The sequence below is a fragment of the Leucopleurus acutus genome, assembly GCF_964270905.1.
Source record: "Leucopleurus acutus genome assembly, chromosome: 9".
NCBI lineage: Eukaryota > Metazoa > Chordata > Mammalia > Artiodactyla > Delphinidae > Leucopleurus > Leucopleurus acutus.
This window is the reverse complement of record NC_139144.1, coordinates 62,725,541-62,742,906: the sequence shown is the minus strand read 5'-3', so window position 1 is coordinate 62,742,906 and position 17,366 is coordinate 62,725,541. Positions and strand designations below refer to the sequence as shown.

The 17,366-nt window shown below is 38.0% G+C and overlaps 1 protein-coding gene across 2 annotated transcripts in view; it reads right to left on the bottom strand.

The window, feature by feature from the left end:
• Positions 1–17,366, bottom strand: part of PLEKHA8 (pleckstrin homology domain containing A8) — an 83,681-nt gene that overhangs the window by 11,242 nt on the left and 55,073 nt on the right. For both annotated transcript variants that reach the window (XM_082846267.1, XM_082846268.1), the window contains 5 exons: positions 14,881–15,040; positions 14,386–14,471; positions 9,906–9,964; positions 9,391–9,521; positions 8,665–8,735 (listed from right to left, as the gene is read on the bottom strand). In XM_082846267.1, the coding sequence (XP_082702393.1) occupies positions 8,665–8,735; positions 9,391–9,521; positions 9,906–9,964; positions 14,386–14,471; positions 14,881–15,040 (507 nt within the window). The remainder of the gene's footprint in view (positions 1–8,664; positions 8,736–9,390; positions 9,522–9,905; positions 9,965–14,385; positions 14,472–14,880; positions 15,041–17,366) is intronic.

Genomic DNA, 17,366 nt, shown 5'->3' with positions numbered 1-17,366 from the left:
TAGTAGCACATTCCTATTGGTTATTAGAAACTGATAAAAAAGGCTGAATTATGAGATTATGTACCCCAAAAGTCTTGAGTAGGAAAAAAGCCTACAGAGATATTTTTTTAAAGAATTGGTATTTCCACTCTTACCCTGTGTCATATCTCAACTTCAGCTTATTATCATGGTTGGAAAATTCAATACATATAAGGAAGTAAAGAGGGAGGAAAAGATACTGTACTATAGAGACTAAATACAATTTAAAATACACTATAAAAATATAAAAATGCAGTTCTTTGAAATGTTGTGTGATCCTGAGCCAGTCCCTTAGCTGACCTCTCTAACCATCTGTTTCCCCCTTTGTAAAATGAACTCTAAGGTTCTCTTCAATTCTAACATTCTATTCTGGGATGTCAAATGCTTGTCCTAGATGTCCCTATGACCCTGGATATACAGTTTTAAAGCGAGAAACCTTTAAAACTATTATGGAAAGAACAGCTTGAAGTTATCAAGGTAGATATAAAGTATATGGTGAGGCCTATTGATAAAAGTCATTCACATTCTAGACTTTAAAGATAAAAACCTATTATTTTTGTCCCAGTGAGTTTTTTAAAAGGAGATTTAAAAACTGCTATATAATAATTTTAATTACCAAAAAAAAATCTCGGGAACAAGATGACTGTATTTTATGCAAGGGATGTGTTCCTGAAGGCTTTGAATAATTCAATATATGCAAAATTCAAAACTGATTTTTCCACAGGAATAAATGCGCTCTCAGGAGGGCACAGCTCTACATCACCACAGTGCGTTTTTATTTCAATGCTCCATTTCATTTTCTCAGCATCATCTCCAGTGGTCTACAGAGTCCTCACACTCCTAAATTACAGCATAGAGTATCATAGGGGTTGTTCGACCTTCTTTATCATGTTTAACCACATCTAAATTTTATTCCAAACTTATTTATTTTCATGGGCTAGTTTCAACACTAGTACAAGCACCACCATCAACCATTTAATCAATGCTTGGGCGACACTGTAATAGGATATAAAGACATTTTAAATTATAACAAGAGCAGATGTTAAAATAACAAAAAAAAAAAGACACCAAATCCACAACCACAGGCTCCTATGCAGTAAAAAGCAGTGCGGTTCACAGAATACTGCCAAAGAACATCAGGTATCTGCATTTTACTGGACAAAACAGCACTGCCATGTGGCTGTAGCTTGAACACTTTACAATTTATTCAAGCTCTCTAGCTTTGAAATGATGTAATTCTTGTCAATTTCTATTTTTAAAATTTGGGTGAGGCTTTATTAATACTTTTAGCATACCATGTATCAATTTTACATAATTCAAGTTTGCATAAAATACATTATATTTTGTATAAAAGAAGACTGTACGTTTGAATTCTAACAGCAGATTTCGCTGGCTATCTCAAGTTTTAGGAATGGGTTGAAATGCCAGCATCCAGTGTGGTGAAGCTAAAGCAGAAATGATAAAAATCAATAAATTCAAGGGCACAAAGGACTCTTAGAAATAGCCTAAAGGAGAACTCAAGATTAAATTCAATCTTTTTCTTAGGAGAACAGTCTGTAGGCTAAGACAGTGTCAAAGATACAAGTCTTCAATGTAAGCCACACTTAAAACCTATCTGATTCTCTAAGGGGACAGATGTTATCAGGGACATTTTAGATGGTATCTAAGACCTTAGTGAAGAAAGGGTTGCTAGCATACAGGTGCAGACGGGCAGGAAATACTAGGCACAGCCTCTGCAGTAAATCAGTAAGACAGTCAAATTTCTAACCATCTAAGGAGCCATCTGGGCTGGGAAGAAGGTGTACAGTCCATGGAAAACATCCTGAGGTGAGTCACAGAGGTATAGTGGGAACACTTTCTTTCTTGTGATCCGAATCCATGTAAGGTATTAAATGCCATTAGAAATCAGTAGATGAAATTTAGTGCCCTTACAATCTGCTCGTAGACATCTGTGATGGGAACAGCTGCTCCATTCAGCAAGAACTTAGTGCGAGTCTACCACTGCCCCTTACTAAGTGCAAGGCAGCAGGGATCACTGGGTGCTTTAAACTCAGTCCCTTGCCCTCAGGAAGTTCATGGGTTTATAAGAGAGCCAGCCTTTAACAAATCATCGTTATGCAAATTGCCGACTGCTATAACAGAGATCTCTGTCCAGTGCTACAGGAAAAGAGAGAGAGATGAATCCAGCCCGGGAGCAAGTGCACAGAAAGAACTCTCCAAAGGAGTCTCAAAGGCTGGGTAGGGCAGAGAGTAGGGTGGTACCTGGGGCTGCAGACAGAGAAAGCTACATGGAGTTGTGAGAGATGGTGGCATGAAGGGGGAACAGTCCAGTAGGGCTGCAGATCACTGGGGCTGGGGCCAAACTGTGAGGACCTTTTTTACGCCGTGTCAAGGATTCTAAACTTCCCGCCTGAGGCACAGTGGTAGTTTAAAATAACACTTACTGCTTTTTTTCTGATTTCACAAATAATGTTCAGGAAAATGCAAAAAGGGAAGAACTAAAGAAACCTATAATCATGCCTCCCAGAGGTAACCACAGAGGGCATTCTGGAGGTATATTCTCTTAAGTCTTTTTTCCTATACAGACAGTATTATTTTCTTCTACTAACAGTCACCATCATTCTGATTTGGAATTGTGGTAGGGAAGTAAAAGGAGATCAGTATTTCTTTACGGTATGCAGCAAATGCAGCTGACCGCTGTCCTGGTCCCTGAGCCTTCGGCTCCAGAGTTCACCTGGCAGACAAACTGCCTGTTTATAAGGGCTCTGGATCCAGTGCTACTCCAACCTCAGGGGCCTTATACCTTTCCTACACTTTGCCTGTGAAGTCAACCACTCAAAAAAGCCCAGAAACCCTTCTCCATGCTCCCTTCTATGGGACAGCAAGAAAACAAGGATGCTGTGAGTCCAAGTAAGAGGGGCAGCCTGGTCTGAGGAAGGGAGGGTGTTTGTACAGCAACACGATCTGTGTCTCCCCCCAGCCCTTCTAGAGAAGGCAGTTGTTCCTTGCTGTGCCTGCATCTTGCCAGAGAAGAGTCCCACTGGGCAAGATGTGGGCCAGTAAGTCTAATGGGAGAAGGGGGAGGCAGAGAATTTAGGCTAGGTCCTGACTCAGGCCTAGGAAGACCACCTCCACAATTGAAAACCAACAAATAAGATAAAACTCATAAATGAAAAGGACTTGCCCCAAGTCTTTAGCTGACTTCTAGGGCTGCAAATATCCCTGCCATGTGAGGCTGCATTAAATTAGGATGAAGTCTAAGCATTGACCTATTTTGGTTACCCAGAGAAGATTAGATAATGAAATACATTAATCTTCACTATAATACCCATTCATTATCATAATGCATGTTCTATAATCTGGAAGTATTTTTGGCCTCTGAAAGACATAAATGATTCCCTTCTCCCAGTTCTCTGAAATCTGTCAGTTCCTTAGAAACTGAGTCAAAATTTCTAAGTAGGAAGTGTTGACAATCACCTTGCCCAATTCTCTTCCTCTTACACATGAAAAAATAGAAGACCCAGAGAGATAGTTACCTGCCCAAGGTCACAAAGCTAAAAGCAATGAGAACTTGGGGCATTCTTGTCACATTAAACCATTTTGACAAAACTAATGTTTATTCTTTGAGATAAAACAAAATAATGAAAATGAAAAACGTGCCTTTTCCCAGCCATATCTTGAAAAAATTGGAACCTTATTCTATTCATAAAGATGCAGATTTGACTTCTTTAATGGTTAGTCAAAAACTTTCTATGAGGTATTTAGAGATTATGCCTCAACCTATCATAGCATCTGAACAAGAACTACCTTTCCATTACTGTTGGTGGATAGCTACTCTGTCCAGGAACAGAATATATGAGAGTGTTTCTCCATTGTAAATCTATAATTAGTGAGAATTTACAAAGTTACTTTGGGTTGTAGAGAAGGCAAAGGAGAAATGCAAATCTAAGTCTTAGGAGACAGCTTGAGAAGTAGACAAGCAAAGCCAGAAAAGGTGAAATCCATCATTCACTGAGCTCAGGAAGTGGCAATCATCTCAGTTCTGCAAATGAGCTAAACCAGGAAGTCCTTAGGCAAGAATCACGAACAAAGAAAGGTTTGAAAGTGAATAAGCAGTGAATAAATCTGAAAATACTGAGTGAAAAAGGAAGAATGTGTATAATGTGACACCATGTACATGAGTTTAAAACATGCAATACATTACTAGATACTGTTTGTGGACACATAAATATATAGTAAAAGTATAAAAACATTCACTATATAACGATAAACTACAAATTCTGGATGAAGATCTTCTCTGGAAGTAATGGGGTTATGAGGTAGTAGATGGTACTGTATTTACATATTTGGTCAAATGATAAATATTTGATATAATTTTAAAAAACCTACTACTAGGAAACTACCCCCAAGTTCTTTACAGTGACTAAGCTTTGGGCAAAATGAATTGTATGGAGAAAAGCCAACTCAATAACCAGTTGACAGAGTTGGAACAAGTACCCAGAGATATCCTTTGTTACCTTCAGGCACCATCGAGAAGAAAACTTGTACTGTAAGCCAATTCTGCCATTAGAAGCACATGCTGTTAAGAGTTCTGGAAAGGGCATGACTTGATTCACATTCCCTGGTACTTTCAGAATAATTAGTCAAGTTATGATTTGATGTCAAATATCTGATTATGAGTTCTAACTTCATCTCTCTCATATAGCTCTCCTTGTTTGTGAAAGCCTTTCATATTAAATGCATAAGTGAGCCTCCTCTACCTTTTTTTTCCCTCCTATTCTGTGCTACAGATCTTGGTTAGGTTAATGTTTACCTGACATTTACGGAATCATTCCGAGGTGAGGGATGTGGCAATATGCTATCCCACTGAGGGAATAGTGCAGAACACATAATATTTAGTACAATGGTGCATGAAATGGCAGAGCAACTTTTCTTCATTTCACTTACAAAGATGCTTTCCAAAGCCTCTTCTTGATGTGGCATCTGTGAATGGAGGGGCTCAGCTACAGGGTGGGCCATTAAACACATTTGCCTTGTGTACCCAACTCTTTCCTTAGAGTGATCTCTAGAGAATGTCAGAGGACACTAGAGTTCAGAGCAGCTCTTGGCATGAGACCACCCAAAATATTCCACTCTGATCATCATTGTGGGGAATTCAGGTGATGGCTCAAATGCAAAAGGGGGCAGTATAAAGCTCAAGGCCTCCTTCCGATTGCTGAAAACTCATTCTAGGTCACAGAACTGCAGCAATACAATGACTATACATGCATTTTCCAGAGAGTTAATAGATGTCAAGGCTTCCGTTGTGTCATTTAGGACTGTTACATATCATCTCCCATTTTCAAAGCCACTAAGACTATCCAAAATTATGAGCAGTTACCTCAAAACTTTTCTTAAGCAGTGTTTTCAAATTTGGGAGTGTCATCCAAGGTTTATCCTTATTTTATCCCTACTAATTGTCTTGCTGTTCCTAGGTTAAGAAAAGTTTTCAGCCATTGGGTAACCAGCCAATTATCATGAAAAGGAGGCAAAATTAACTGATGCTATGGGTAACTAATTTCAGTACTTTTATTCCTGCTTATTTAATAATCACTTAGATGCAGTCAAAATTCCCAAATAACCAAATGTAGCCTAGTGACAGGTGAGCTTCAACATCCCAGCTCTAGATGAACGGGTCTCACACTTGAGCATGGATTAGAATCACTTGCATGACTTGTGAACACACGCATTTGCTGGGCCCCACCTCGGGAGTTTCTGAGTCAGCAGGTGTCAGGTGGGACCCAGTAGTCTGCATTTCTAATAAGTCTCCAGATGTTGGAGATGTTGCTGTCCTTGGACCACTTTGAGAACCACTGATCTAGATCTGAGACCCTAGGGAAAGTACTTATCCTCTCTAAACCTCAGTTTACTTGCTGTAAAAGGGGAGTACTCAGAAGATTAAATAAAATGTTTATGGAGAACCTAGTGTTATGCCAACACTGGGTGCTCTATAAATGGTAGCTGTTATTACAATAACTCAAATTCAATTTCAGAATAAAAAATGCAAGCTAATTTGCCTATATGTGGCATATAAATTGCACATACCCACTCTTTTACTTACATACCTAAACTATCTCATTTTAGACAAAATATCAGTTCTGCTTATAAAGCCTGTGATTTCAAAATGAGAAAAAAGCCAGCAATCCAGAAGAAATAGGCAACAAGCAGCCTGTGGGTTCTGCAGAGTTAATGTGTAAACAGTTCTCATAAATCTCTCTTATTTGCTTGCACAGAACTTGTTGTGTCTGTGTTTAGAGGGAAGGGGGCTGGTTAGGGGAGCTTTATCTCTCCACATTGCACAGCAGCAGGAAACTAGGGATCCCAGTAAGCAAAGATGATTTAAATCATGAAGACCTCTGAAATAATCCTGAGCATCAAGGATGAAAATCTCAAATTTATGGTCCCTTTTCCTTTCCACTGAAAACAGTCCAGCGGGGAAGAAAAGGAAGGAAAAGCTGAGATTGGCTGTGATTATTTCAGTTTTGAAGCAGCATTTGCCCTTCAAGTCTCCTCTCTCTCTCTTCATAAAGCCAACATCTCTAGGCCCAGCTTTCAAATCAAGTAAAAGATAGGGGAGGAAAGGGGGCAGAATTAGGGATGGGGGCAGGGCAGAAAGGGTATATCCTCAACTGTCTCTCCACCTCCAAGGGGCAAAGCTTTTCTTTTCACTTGCTGTGTCTGGTAAGCAGCTGGGTTCTCCTCTATCCCAGCTCCAGCAGAGGGGTAATGAGATTAGCATTCTCCACTTGCCCTCACACAGCCAGCCATCAGAAAGCAGTAGCATCCTGTGACGTGTGGAGTCCACCACGCACACAGTGCTGAATCCCATATCTTCTGCATTTCCTGCAGGTGGTGGAGTCTTCCTACCAGTGTGAAGCTTCCATACTAAGAAGTCAGCCTGGAGAGAAATTTCAGGCTTGGCAGCTGAGCTTGGTAACTTTCCATTTGTGATTTGGGACAAATAAGTCCCATTTTCTGGTAGGTTATCAACTTTGTATATGCCATGATGATGAGAATATAAACAATAGAAGCTAACCTCTATTAAGTGCTTATTATGTACCAAATTTCTAATCTTTTCACATGCATAAACCTATTTAATCTTTACAACAATCTTATTAGGGAAATCAAGTCATCATTCCCATTTTACAGATGAGGAAACTGAGGCACACAAAGGTTAAGTAAATTGTCTAAGGGCACCTATCCAGAAAGCCCATGATCTTAATCACTCCACAAAGTCATCAAGTTTGATAGAGACTGGTTAGGAAGTCCTAATAGTCATGGTGAATATATTTTTAATACTGAAATCAGGACACTTAGGGGAGGATATAACTGAGACGGTCCTGGAAATTCAAGGATGTATGAGAAACCCCAAAATGCAGGTAGCTCAGGGACGGTGGAGAAGACCTTCTGTGGGAGAAATGAGGACCTTACAGCTGAGGATCCCAAAATGACCCTGCTTCAGATCCTTTGTGGTCTTAGCGTGTCTTTTGATCTTTCAGAATTTCAGTTACCTAACCTGTAAAAATGGACTGATGTGAGGACTAGGTTGTCTAAATTTTTTATACAGTGTTACAGAAATATCAGCTTTTATTGTTTCACGGCACATCAGCAAGTTTCTATACAGGGAGGCCTGGGAAAATCACACAGGGGCAGGATCCCTCAAGACTCACGACCCAAAGGGAGGCCTAACAAAAGGAAGAACTCACCCCTGACATTGATAAAATGCTGTGTGAACACTGGCTCCTCCTCCCCAGCAGAAGTATCTAACTCATTCATTTCATTATTTATAATCATGACTGCCTAGAGCCTGACCATGTGCTTCTCTACATCATAATAATACAGGGCTTCAAAGTAATATGGGAATCTCACTCCCATCTGCTCACCTCAATGCCCATCCTGGAAGGATTTCCTAGAGACCAAGATTGAGAGTTTAGCCAGTCTGTTAGTGGCACTATGAGGATGCTTCCAAGTCTTCAATGTTTTCCAAAAGTGGTCCGATAGGTGCATTGATCCATCCATCTATCCACCCACCCACCCAATGTTTATTAAGTACCTACAATGTTCCAGTCACTGCATTAAGATGCTGGAGATGTCGGACGATCTCCTTTGACCAAGGCCTTCATCCGAATCTCAACTACCACCACAAAAATGGGGCACATAGGGCACTTGAGGAATACAAGATGATGACCAGCCCTTCATCTTACTTCAGAGCAAATCCTAGGGTTCCCCACACCCTCCCTTTTATGGTCTCCAAAACTAGCTTCCCTCTGGATACGGATTTTAGAAAACTACACAGTTATCTCAAGATTCATTTAGGAAGAACTGGCTTCTTAAAAATATTAGGTTTTCCTATTAAGATTAAAAGATGGCTCTCTATTAATTTAGCTCTTCTTTAAGATATACTGATTTTTAATAAGTTAGATCTAGACTACCAGGTCACTATCTCGAGTTCTTTTTTAACAAAGCATATAAGAAACAAACAATTAATAATAATGAAATAGAAAAATACCAAAATCAGATCTTGAAAAGCACACCCTATCTCCTCCTCCAGGGGTCTCCATTCCACATCCTAGTCAATTAATCAACCAAAATGTAAATAACACTTACTCAGGGCTGTCTGGATGTCCTTTTCTCCATTTTTCACTTCTGTCAAAAATCCCTTCAAAAATTTGAGACCTCTAAAACAAAAAAGAGGAAGAAATATTATTTTCAAAGTTCACTTATGTTGAACGGGTATGAATAAATGGCAGACATCAGCTTCTTTTTCAGTAGTATCTTGGGCACAACAATAAACAAGTCAAGTCACATGGCAGTCCTTTCTAAGTTTCTTCCCTGTGATTTCCCTTTAGCTTGCTCTAGACGCTTCTTATCTGAAATACCTACACAGTGGTTTTCAAAATGTGGTCCCAGGACCAGCAGCTTCAGCATCACCTGGGAACTTGTTAGAAATGCAAATTCTGGAGCTCCCCTCCAGACTTACTGAATCAGAAATTTGGGTTTTGGGTGGAGCAATCTGTGTTTTTTAATAAGCCCTCCAGGTGAATCTGATGCCATTACAGTTTGCAATCCACTGACTTAAAGACAAACCAATCGGCTTTACTGTCCTTTATGATTCCTATCTTATATATTCTATTAATATTAACAATGTTTATCACTATCAAGACAGAGGCAAAAAAAAGTCGATATTCTATTCTTCAGGCTTTCTAGAAAAGGCTATACATGGGTTACAGCTTTCACTCAGAAGTAGCCTCTTTTGCATAACAATTTTTTTTGGTAGGGGTAACATTTCAACTAAGCTGGATTTCAACTGCTGCCCCACCCCAGTTGCCTCACCTCTTCAGCCACAGGAGGGCTTCTGTAGCTGAGTTCCTAACCTGGGCTACATCGGCCTCCACTTCGTGCAGCACTATCTTCTGGAGTGTGGTAAACTCTTCTTTGTTGGTTATATACTTCTGATTTACTTTCTGCAGGAGAAGCAGGGAAATAACCTAAGTTAAAAGTGCTAAAGCTATCAAGCAAGTCAGTTTACTGTTGAGACCTAAGTTTGTCAACCAGGCCTCTAAGAAATCAAAATGAATTAAGCCTCTCTTACCTTCGTCCTTATGCTTTCCAAGTAATCTGTTTTATTTATTTGAGGATTCTTATTAGGCTTAAGCTAGAATTAAATAGTTTCAGGGTTTTAAAGTACTGTTTATAAAGTATTTTTTCCTCTGAGAAAGGTTCTTACAGCTGGCCTATACTTTTCATCCCGAGTATAAAACTCAACAATCATTTGTTTCTGAATGAGATTTCATGCAACTACTCCCTCCAAATATACAGTCTCCACGGAGACAAGCCAGTATATTCACCTTAATATTTCCAACTAGATCCATTTTAACAGGAGCAAACACTGTAGGGCCAAGTTTGTCTAGAAGAAAAGATTGAAAACATCTTTGAAAAAGCAATTTTTTCAAGTGGAAAATATTTTTTATAGTAGCAATGAATTTAACAGGCCCCCCCCCCAACCCCCCGCCAAACTTTTATTTTTCGCTTTTAAATCATTTTCTACACATAAGCTTCAAAGGTTCCTGGCACACTGTCATTGCTTTTTTCTACTTCACTGCTCTGAAGTGAGTAACTATAATAAGGGCCTAAGGGCAGGTGAGGATAACCTTATAAGTTTAGAATGCGCATTGTAATCCTTAGGGCTGCACTGTCCAATACGGTAGCCAGCGGATGTGTGGCTATTGAGCTCTTGGAATGTACCGATTCCAAACTGAAATATGCCATAAGTATAAATATATACCAGATTTCAAAGACTCAGTACCAAAAAAAGAATGCCAAATATCTCAATAATGATTCTTTTATATTGATTCCATGTTCAGATGATATATTGTATATACCAAGTTCATAAAATACATTATTAAAATTAGTTTTATCTGTTTTGCTTTACAATTTTAATATTCTTGCCAGGAAATTTAAAATTATATATGTAGTCTGAATATTTTTGTTGGATAAGAGCAACTAAAAATAGTAACACAAAGGGGTATAGCCAAAAAGCCAAAAGAGAAAATATAATAAAATTCTAAAAAATACTTGACTCATCCAAAAGAAAGGCAGGAACAAAGATAGGTAGCTAAAAAGCTAAAAGAGGAAATAAAACAGAATACAAAAAAATAATTGATTAATTGGGTAGAAATCAAGAAAGGAGTAAACAAGGAAGAACACATGAGACAAACAGACAATAAGTAGCAAGATGGTGGAAACAGACAGCAAGATAGCAGGCTTAAATTCATCCAAACAATGTAATTTATTACATTGAGTACAAGAAAAAAACATGATAATTTCAATAAACACAGAAAAATATATTTTATAAATTAACTCATTCATGATTGTAAAAAACAACTCAATGTACAAGTCAATTGTATCTATATGCTATCAATAAACAACTGGAAAATGAAATACTTTTCATGATAGCATAAAAAAACATAAAATTCTAAAAGTTATTCCTAACAAAAGATGTGTAAGACCTTTACACGATCCAAAACGTTGTGAAAATAAAGAAGACCGAAGTAAATGAGAGATACAGCACATTCATGGATTAGAAAACTCAATGTTGTTTAAGATGTCAATTTCCTACTAATTGGTTTACAGATTCAATGTAATCCTAATCAAAATCCCAACAGGATTTTTTTCTTTTAAAGAAATAGTAAGAAAATCATATATGTTTATTGAAAGGTTTTCAAGATTCATTACTTCAAAAAAAATCACAATGGGACACATAGAACAAGCTCTCTTTTGTGTCTTATATAATACAGCATGTCTTATTTAGAAATGCCTCTATCTATTCAAAAAAATCAGTTGGTAGTACTTATGTTTTACTTACTCTCACTAAGTTTTGAGTGGTTTACTGGCTTAGTACAGAAAACCAGTACATTTATCAGAATACTGCATTTTACTATCTTACTCCTTTTTTTATTCCTAAACCATAGTCGTTTTCTGTTTCTGTGTATGTTTGGGATATATGTAATGAGATTTATTTTTATTTATACAGAGAAATATTTATGATTTCTCTGATTTTAAGGTTTAAGACTTAAGACTCCTGGCATCTTCATGATAAGAGGGATAACTTGTATTATTGGCCATAACTACTGGGTAGGGTGGAATTGGAGTTACCTTGTAGCTCTCCCATCAGACTGCTATTCTATCCTGCCTCCTACTGTCATACATGCTTATCAAAGAATGTATGGTCCCAGGAATCCTACAGGAAAAAAAAAATCCCCTTCAACCTCTAGTCCCAGTGTGTATATAGACTCTCCTTTCTTTGGCCAACTGGACCACGTGGAAGCCACCTGCATGTCCCCCTACTCTGTGGGCTCCACTTTGTCCTTGCTTATCCTATCCAGGAGAGTGAAGAGGAGTCGTGGAAGGAGGATGGGAACTTTGATACCCTCCACACATCTTTGGAAAGGTCCACTCTAGTACACTGACCCCTGGATACGGTCTTAGTTTTTCTCTTTGATCTGTATCAGGGCTCTTCTTCCTCTCTGGGGTTTAATTAGTGGGATGGGCGGCTTTGTTTTTTCCCTTAAAGTAATGGGAAGCATGCATGGCCCATGATTCTTCCCCCCCCCACACACACACTGTATTTTATTTTTACAAGAGATAAATAAACTGACACCAAGCATTGTAAATGGATGACCACAACAAAAGCAACAATGATTGCAATTACCAAACATGAAACACACTCATACTATGTCATAATATTGACATTCATTTTAACAGCTAAAATTTATATGGACATGCAAAGGACCTAGAATTGCCAAAACATCTTGAAAAAGAAGAACAAAACTGGAAGAATACATTATCTGATTTCAAGCCTTACACAGTAATTAAGATACTATAATACTAGGATGAGGAAAAAAAACAGATGGTTGAAACAAAAGAGAGTCCAGAAATAGACCCACACTTATAGGGTCAACTGGTTTTCAAAGTGCTGCCACGGTAATATAAAAGGGTAAAAAGATACTTTTTCAACAAATGGTTCTTGAACAACCAGATAAAGGAAAAAAAAAAAAGAAGGAATCTCAACCCTTACCTCACACCACATAAAAAACTGATTCCAAGATGGATCACAGATGTAAACTTAAAATAAAAAATAAAAAGTGTAGGGGTGGGATAGGGAGGGTGGGAGGGAGGGAGACGCAAGAGGGAAGACACATGGGAACATATGTTTATGTATGACTGATTCACTTTGTTATAAAGCAGAAACTAACACACCATTGTAAAGCAATTATACTCCAATAAAGATGTTAAAAAAAAAAAGTGTAGAAGACAACACAGAAGACTATCTTCATGACCTTGGGGATAAGCAAAGATCTTTTAGGATACTGAAAGCACTAACTATAAAAGAAGAAAACATAGATAAATTGGATTTAATGAAAATTAAAAACCCTGCTCTTCAAAAGGCATCATTAAGAAAAGAAATGAACAAGTCATAGTCTGGGGGAAAATATTCATAATGAGTATATCTAAAATGAAATGTTATTCAGAACATACAAAGAACTCTTTCAATTCAATAATAAAAAGAAAATTAACCAACTTTTAAAAATAGGTTAAAGATTTGAACAGACTTCACAATGGAAGAGATAGCAATGGTCGATAACCATATGAAAAAGTGCTCAACATCATTAGTCACCAGAGAAATACAAATTAAAGCCACCAAACACTCACAGAAATGGCTAAAACCAAAAATACTGTCACCACCAAGTGCTAGTGAGGATGTGAAGCAACCAGAATATTCATATTTTGCTATTGGAAGTACACAATGGTACAACCACTCTTTATGAAATTACATGTATAAACCCTATGAATCAGCAATTCCACCCCTAGGTGTTTACTCAATAATGAAAACATGTGCCCACAGACACAAAAACGTTCAGAGCAATTTCACTTATAATAGCCCCAAACAAGAAACTACCCAAATGTTTATCAGTAGGAGAATGAATAAACAAAATGGGGTATAGTCACTTAATAGAATACTATTCAGCAATAGAAAGGAATGAGCGACTAATACATGTAACAACAAAGGTGAAAACATTATACTATCAAGAGTATAATAATGCAAGAGTACGTAACATGATTCCACTTATGTGAAATTTTAGAACATGCAAAACTAATCTATGGTGACAGAAATCAGTATGGTTGCCTTGGGCTGGGTGACAGGTTGTGGACTGACTGGCATAGGGAACATTCTGGGGTGATGAAAACATTCTCTGCCTTGATAGAGGTGTGGATTACATAGGTAGATGCATTTGTCAAAACTCACTGAATTATAACAGTTAAGTTCTATGCAAGATATACCTTGATTTAAAAAAGAGATACAGAGTTAAGTGGATTATATAGCAAATTTCAACACATTAGCATTTCCTGGTACTACTGGCTCTATAAAAAGTAAATGTAATTTAAATTTAAATAAAGTTATATATATATATTTTTTTAATCTGAAAAAAGTTTTAGCTGGTAAAATGTTTTTTCATAGTACCAACAGATTTGAAGGTCTGTTCCTCAACGACTTTCACTTTTGCTCTTAAGATTTCTAGAAAACAGAATTCCCTTTTTTCATTACACAACTCTAAGATTAATATTAATCATAAGTAGAAATGAAATGGAAATATGTAATAATGCTTAAGGTCACACAGTTTTAACTATATGTGCCTAGTGATATGAAGAGGTAGATAAGAAGGGTCATCTCACCGTACACATAGTTCAGCATATTTCTACTACAAAATAACTGCAGTGAAACAGATTCTAGAGACTATGAATTTAAGGCAAATCCAGCAATCTTACCTAATACTGGAACCACAGCATAACATGATGCTAAGAATGCTTCTGTGGGAATGCCACTGTCTTCCAGAAGTTCAATGTCACTAAAGCTAAACAATTTGGTGATACAGAGGAGGAAAGATTGAAAACACAACATTAGCATGCTCTGCAGTTCAGAGGCAGTCATGAAAACAGCTGCCCCTCTGTAGGTCAAATCATTTGACTTCATCTCACAAATATGCCCCAGTGACTGTGCTTCTATTATAACACAGTCTAATAAAATCGTTTTCCAAAGATAATCCACCAAAGCAAGCTAAAACTTGTTGACAGAGTATACTCTCACAATCCAGTTCCTTCTCATCCACTGCTTCAGGCAAGGTGAACAGTAAAGCAGATGCTTGGTATGCCACATTCTCTATTCTGTTAGGATACGCCATCCCCTGAAAGGAACACCAGCATTGACTTTCCAGAAGGAAAGCTCGTATCCAACTGTCAGTGATGTTAGAGAGTACAGAATACCTGGTGTTCATGGTACTAAAGAAAGTTGGGATGACTTCTTGGCCTTCTTCCCAGTGGGCTTCTGGAGAGCTGCTTGAGGGGTGTGATTCAGACTGTGCCAAGTGGCTGTCATGATTTCCCAGGTTTTCCTCTCCATCTTCCTTTATCATTTCACGTTGGACTGTAAAGCAGGAGATACCTATTACTAACCTTTTATTTATGTATTATAAGATTACTATATATATATATATTCATTGTTGAACATTTTTAACACAGAAAAGTATACAGAAAGAAAAATCAGTGAAATACTATACATATACACACAAACAAAATTGAGTTTAAATACATGTAGATTTTCATCCAGCCTGTTTTCACTGAACGGTATATCATGAATATTTTCATTATCATTCAATACTCTTCAAAACATGGTTTTAATGACCATGTGATATTGAATCATGTTTATGTGGCGGGCATTTAGGTAGTTTCTAAAATTTCAGTATTATAAATAGAGTTGAGCCTCAATATTAGTGTATTCTGTCTTTGTGGATTTGCCTACTTGCTGAAGTTTATTTGTAATACTAAAATCAACGCTCATGGCACTCTTGCGGTCATTTTGGATATGTGCAGAGTGGTGAAAAAATTTGAGTTACCTGACACGCATGTTCCCAGCTGAAGTCGAACACGGTGACACTCTGCCTTCTTATTTTACCTTTCATACTGTACGCAAATGTGTTTATTTAGTGCCATTTTTTTTTTGCATTCTTGTGCATTTTGTTGTTGATTTTGCTGTTTAAAAGGACCCCCAAGTGTAGTGCTGCCTAGTGTTCCTAAGCACAAGAAGGCTGTGACGTGCCTTATGGAAAAACACGTGTTATATAAGCTTATATAAGATAAGCTTCGTGGGCTTCCCTGGTGGCGCAGTGGTTGAGAGTCCGCCTGCCGATGCAGGGGACGTGGGTTTGTGCCCCGGTCCGGGAGGATTCCACGTGCCGCGGAGCGGCTGGGTCTGTGAGCCATGGCCGCTGGGCCTAGGCCACAGCAGTGAGAGGCCCGCGTACCGCAAAAAAAAAAAAAAAAGAGATAAGCTTCGTTCAGGCATGAGTTATAGTGCTGTTGGCCATGGGTTCAATGTTAATGAGTCAACAGTATATATAAACAAGGTATCTTTTTTTTTTCCTTTAGGAGGAGGGACTCTTTTCTTTTTAATTTTTATTGGAGTATAGTTGATTTACAATGTTGTGTTAGTTTCAGGTGTATAGCAAAGTGAATCAGTTATACATATACATATATCCACTCTTTTTTAGATTCTTTTCCCATATAGGTCATTACAGAGTACTGAGTAGAGTCCCCTGTGCTATACAGTAGTTCCTTATTAGTTACCTATTTTATATATAGTAGTATGTATATGTCAATCCCAATCTTCCAATTTATCCCTCTCCCCAACAAGGTGTCTTTAAACAGAAACACACAAAACAACAATATGTTCTGATCAGTTGATGAAAATGTGAAAAGAGGCTTGCGGGAACCTAACCATGTATTTCCCCTAGGAGCAACGGTCCAGTATTTTCTAATTCAGTGTTTGCAGTGACTTTATAGAACAAAACTACCATGAGTAATGAGAATTAACTGTAATGTCATAAAGGACATCCCTGTCCATATATACTTGTCTTTAAATCTGACTATTCCCTGAGGACAAATTCCTAGAAAAAAATTATTGGGTCAAATAAATAATAGTACTGTTTTAACAGAAATTCTCCTGTCTATTATTTACTCAAGGGATAAGACTTCAGTGATGTATGGATTGCTTGCTGCAGGTTAACAGCTATGAAAATGCATCTTTTCTTCCCCCCACTCACCAGAGGAGATGAGGAGGAAACTTTAAAAAAAATTTTATTTTCAAACTATTTAATACACACTTATAACACAATTAAAAACTCTAAGATGATTGTCATGGACTGATCCGAAGTTGGTTTTAGTAGTTAGAGCCAATGAGATTAGTAAATCGAAAAGGGCAGCACTTTCAACTACAGGTTATTACCTAAAACTTGGGAATTTGGCTTGATGAACACAGAGACGGCCAGGCGAAAGTCTGATGGTGGTTGGTGAATTCGGACATCCTCAGGCCTCACCAGAAACCAGGAGGATGGAAAACTGAACTGCCATAACTCTGCAGACTCTTAAGTCTCACATCATAGTCTATGTTCAATGGACTTTGAAATTCTGAGCAGAAGGCCCTAATACTCATACTCTCTAAAAAGTCAGCACAGACAGCTACAGCTCACTGAAGCCCATGGACATCACAGCTAAGAACAGTGAGTGGGAAACTCCTCTTCATTCTGCCTTTTCAATAGGGGGGTCAGGTGGGATGGCAGAACGTTTTCAAGCGAACTCTGTTATCTTACGAACAGCTGCCTCGGGAGCTACCTAGCACGCTGTCTTGAGGTCAGTCCCTATCAAGTGTCGCATCATGGATAATGAATCAAAGCCCCATGATCCTTTTATTCAAT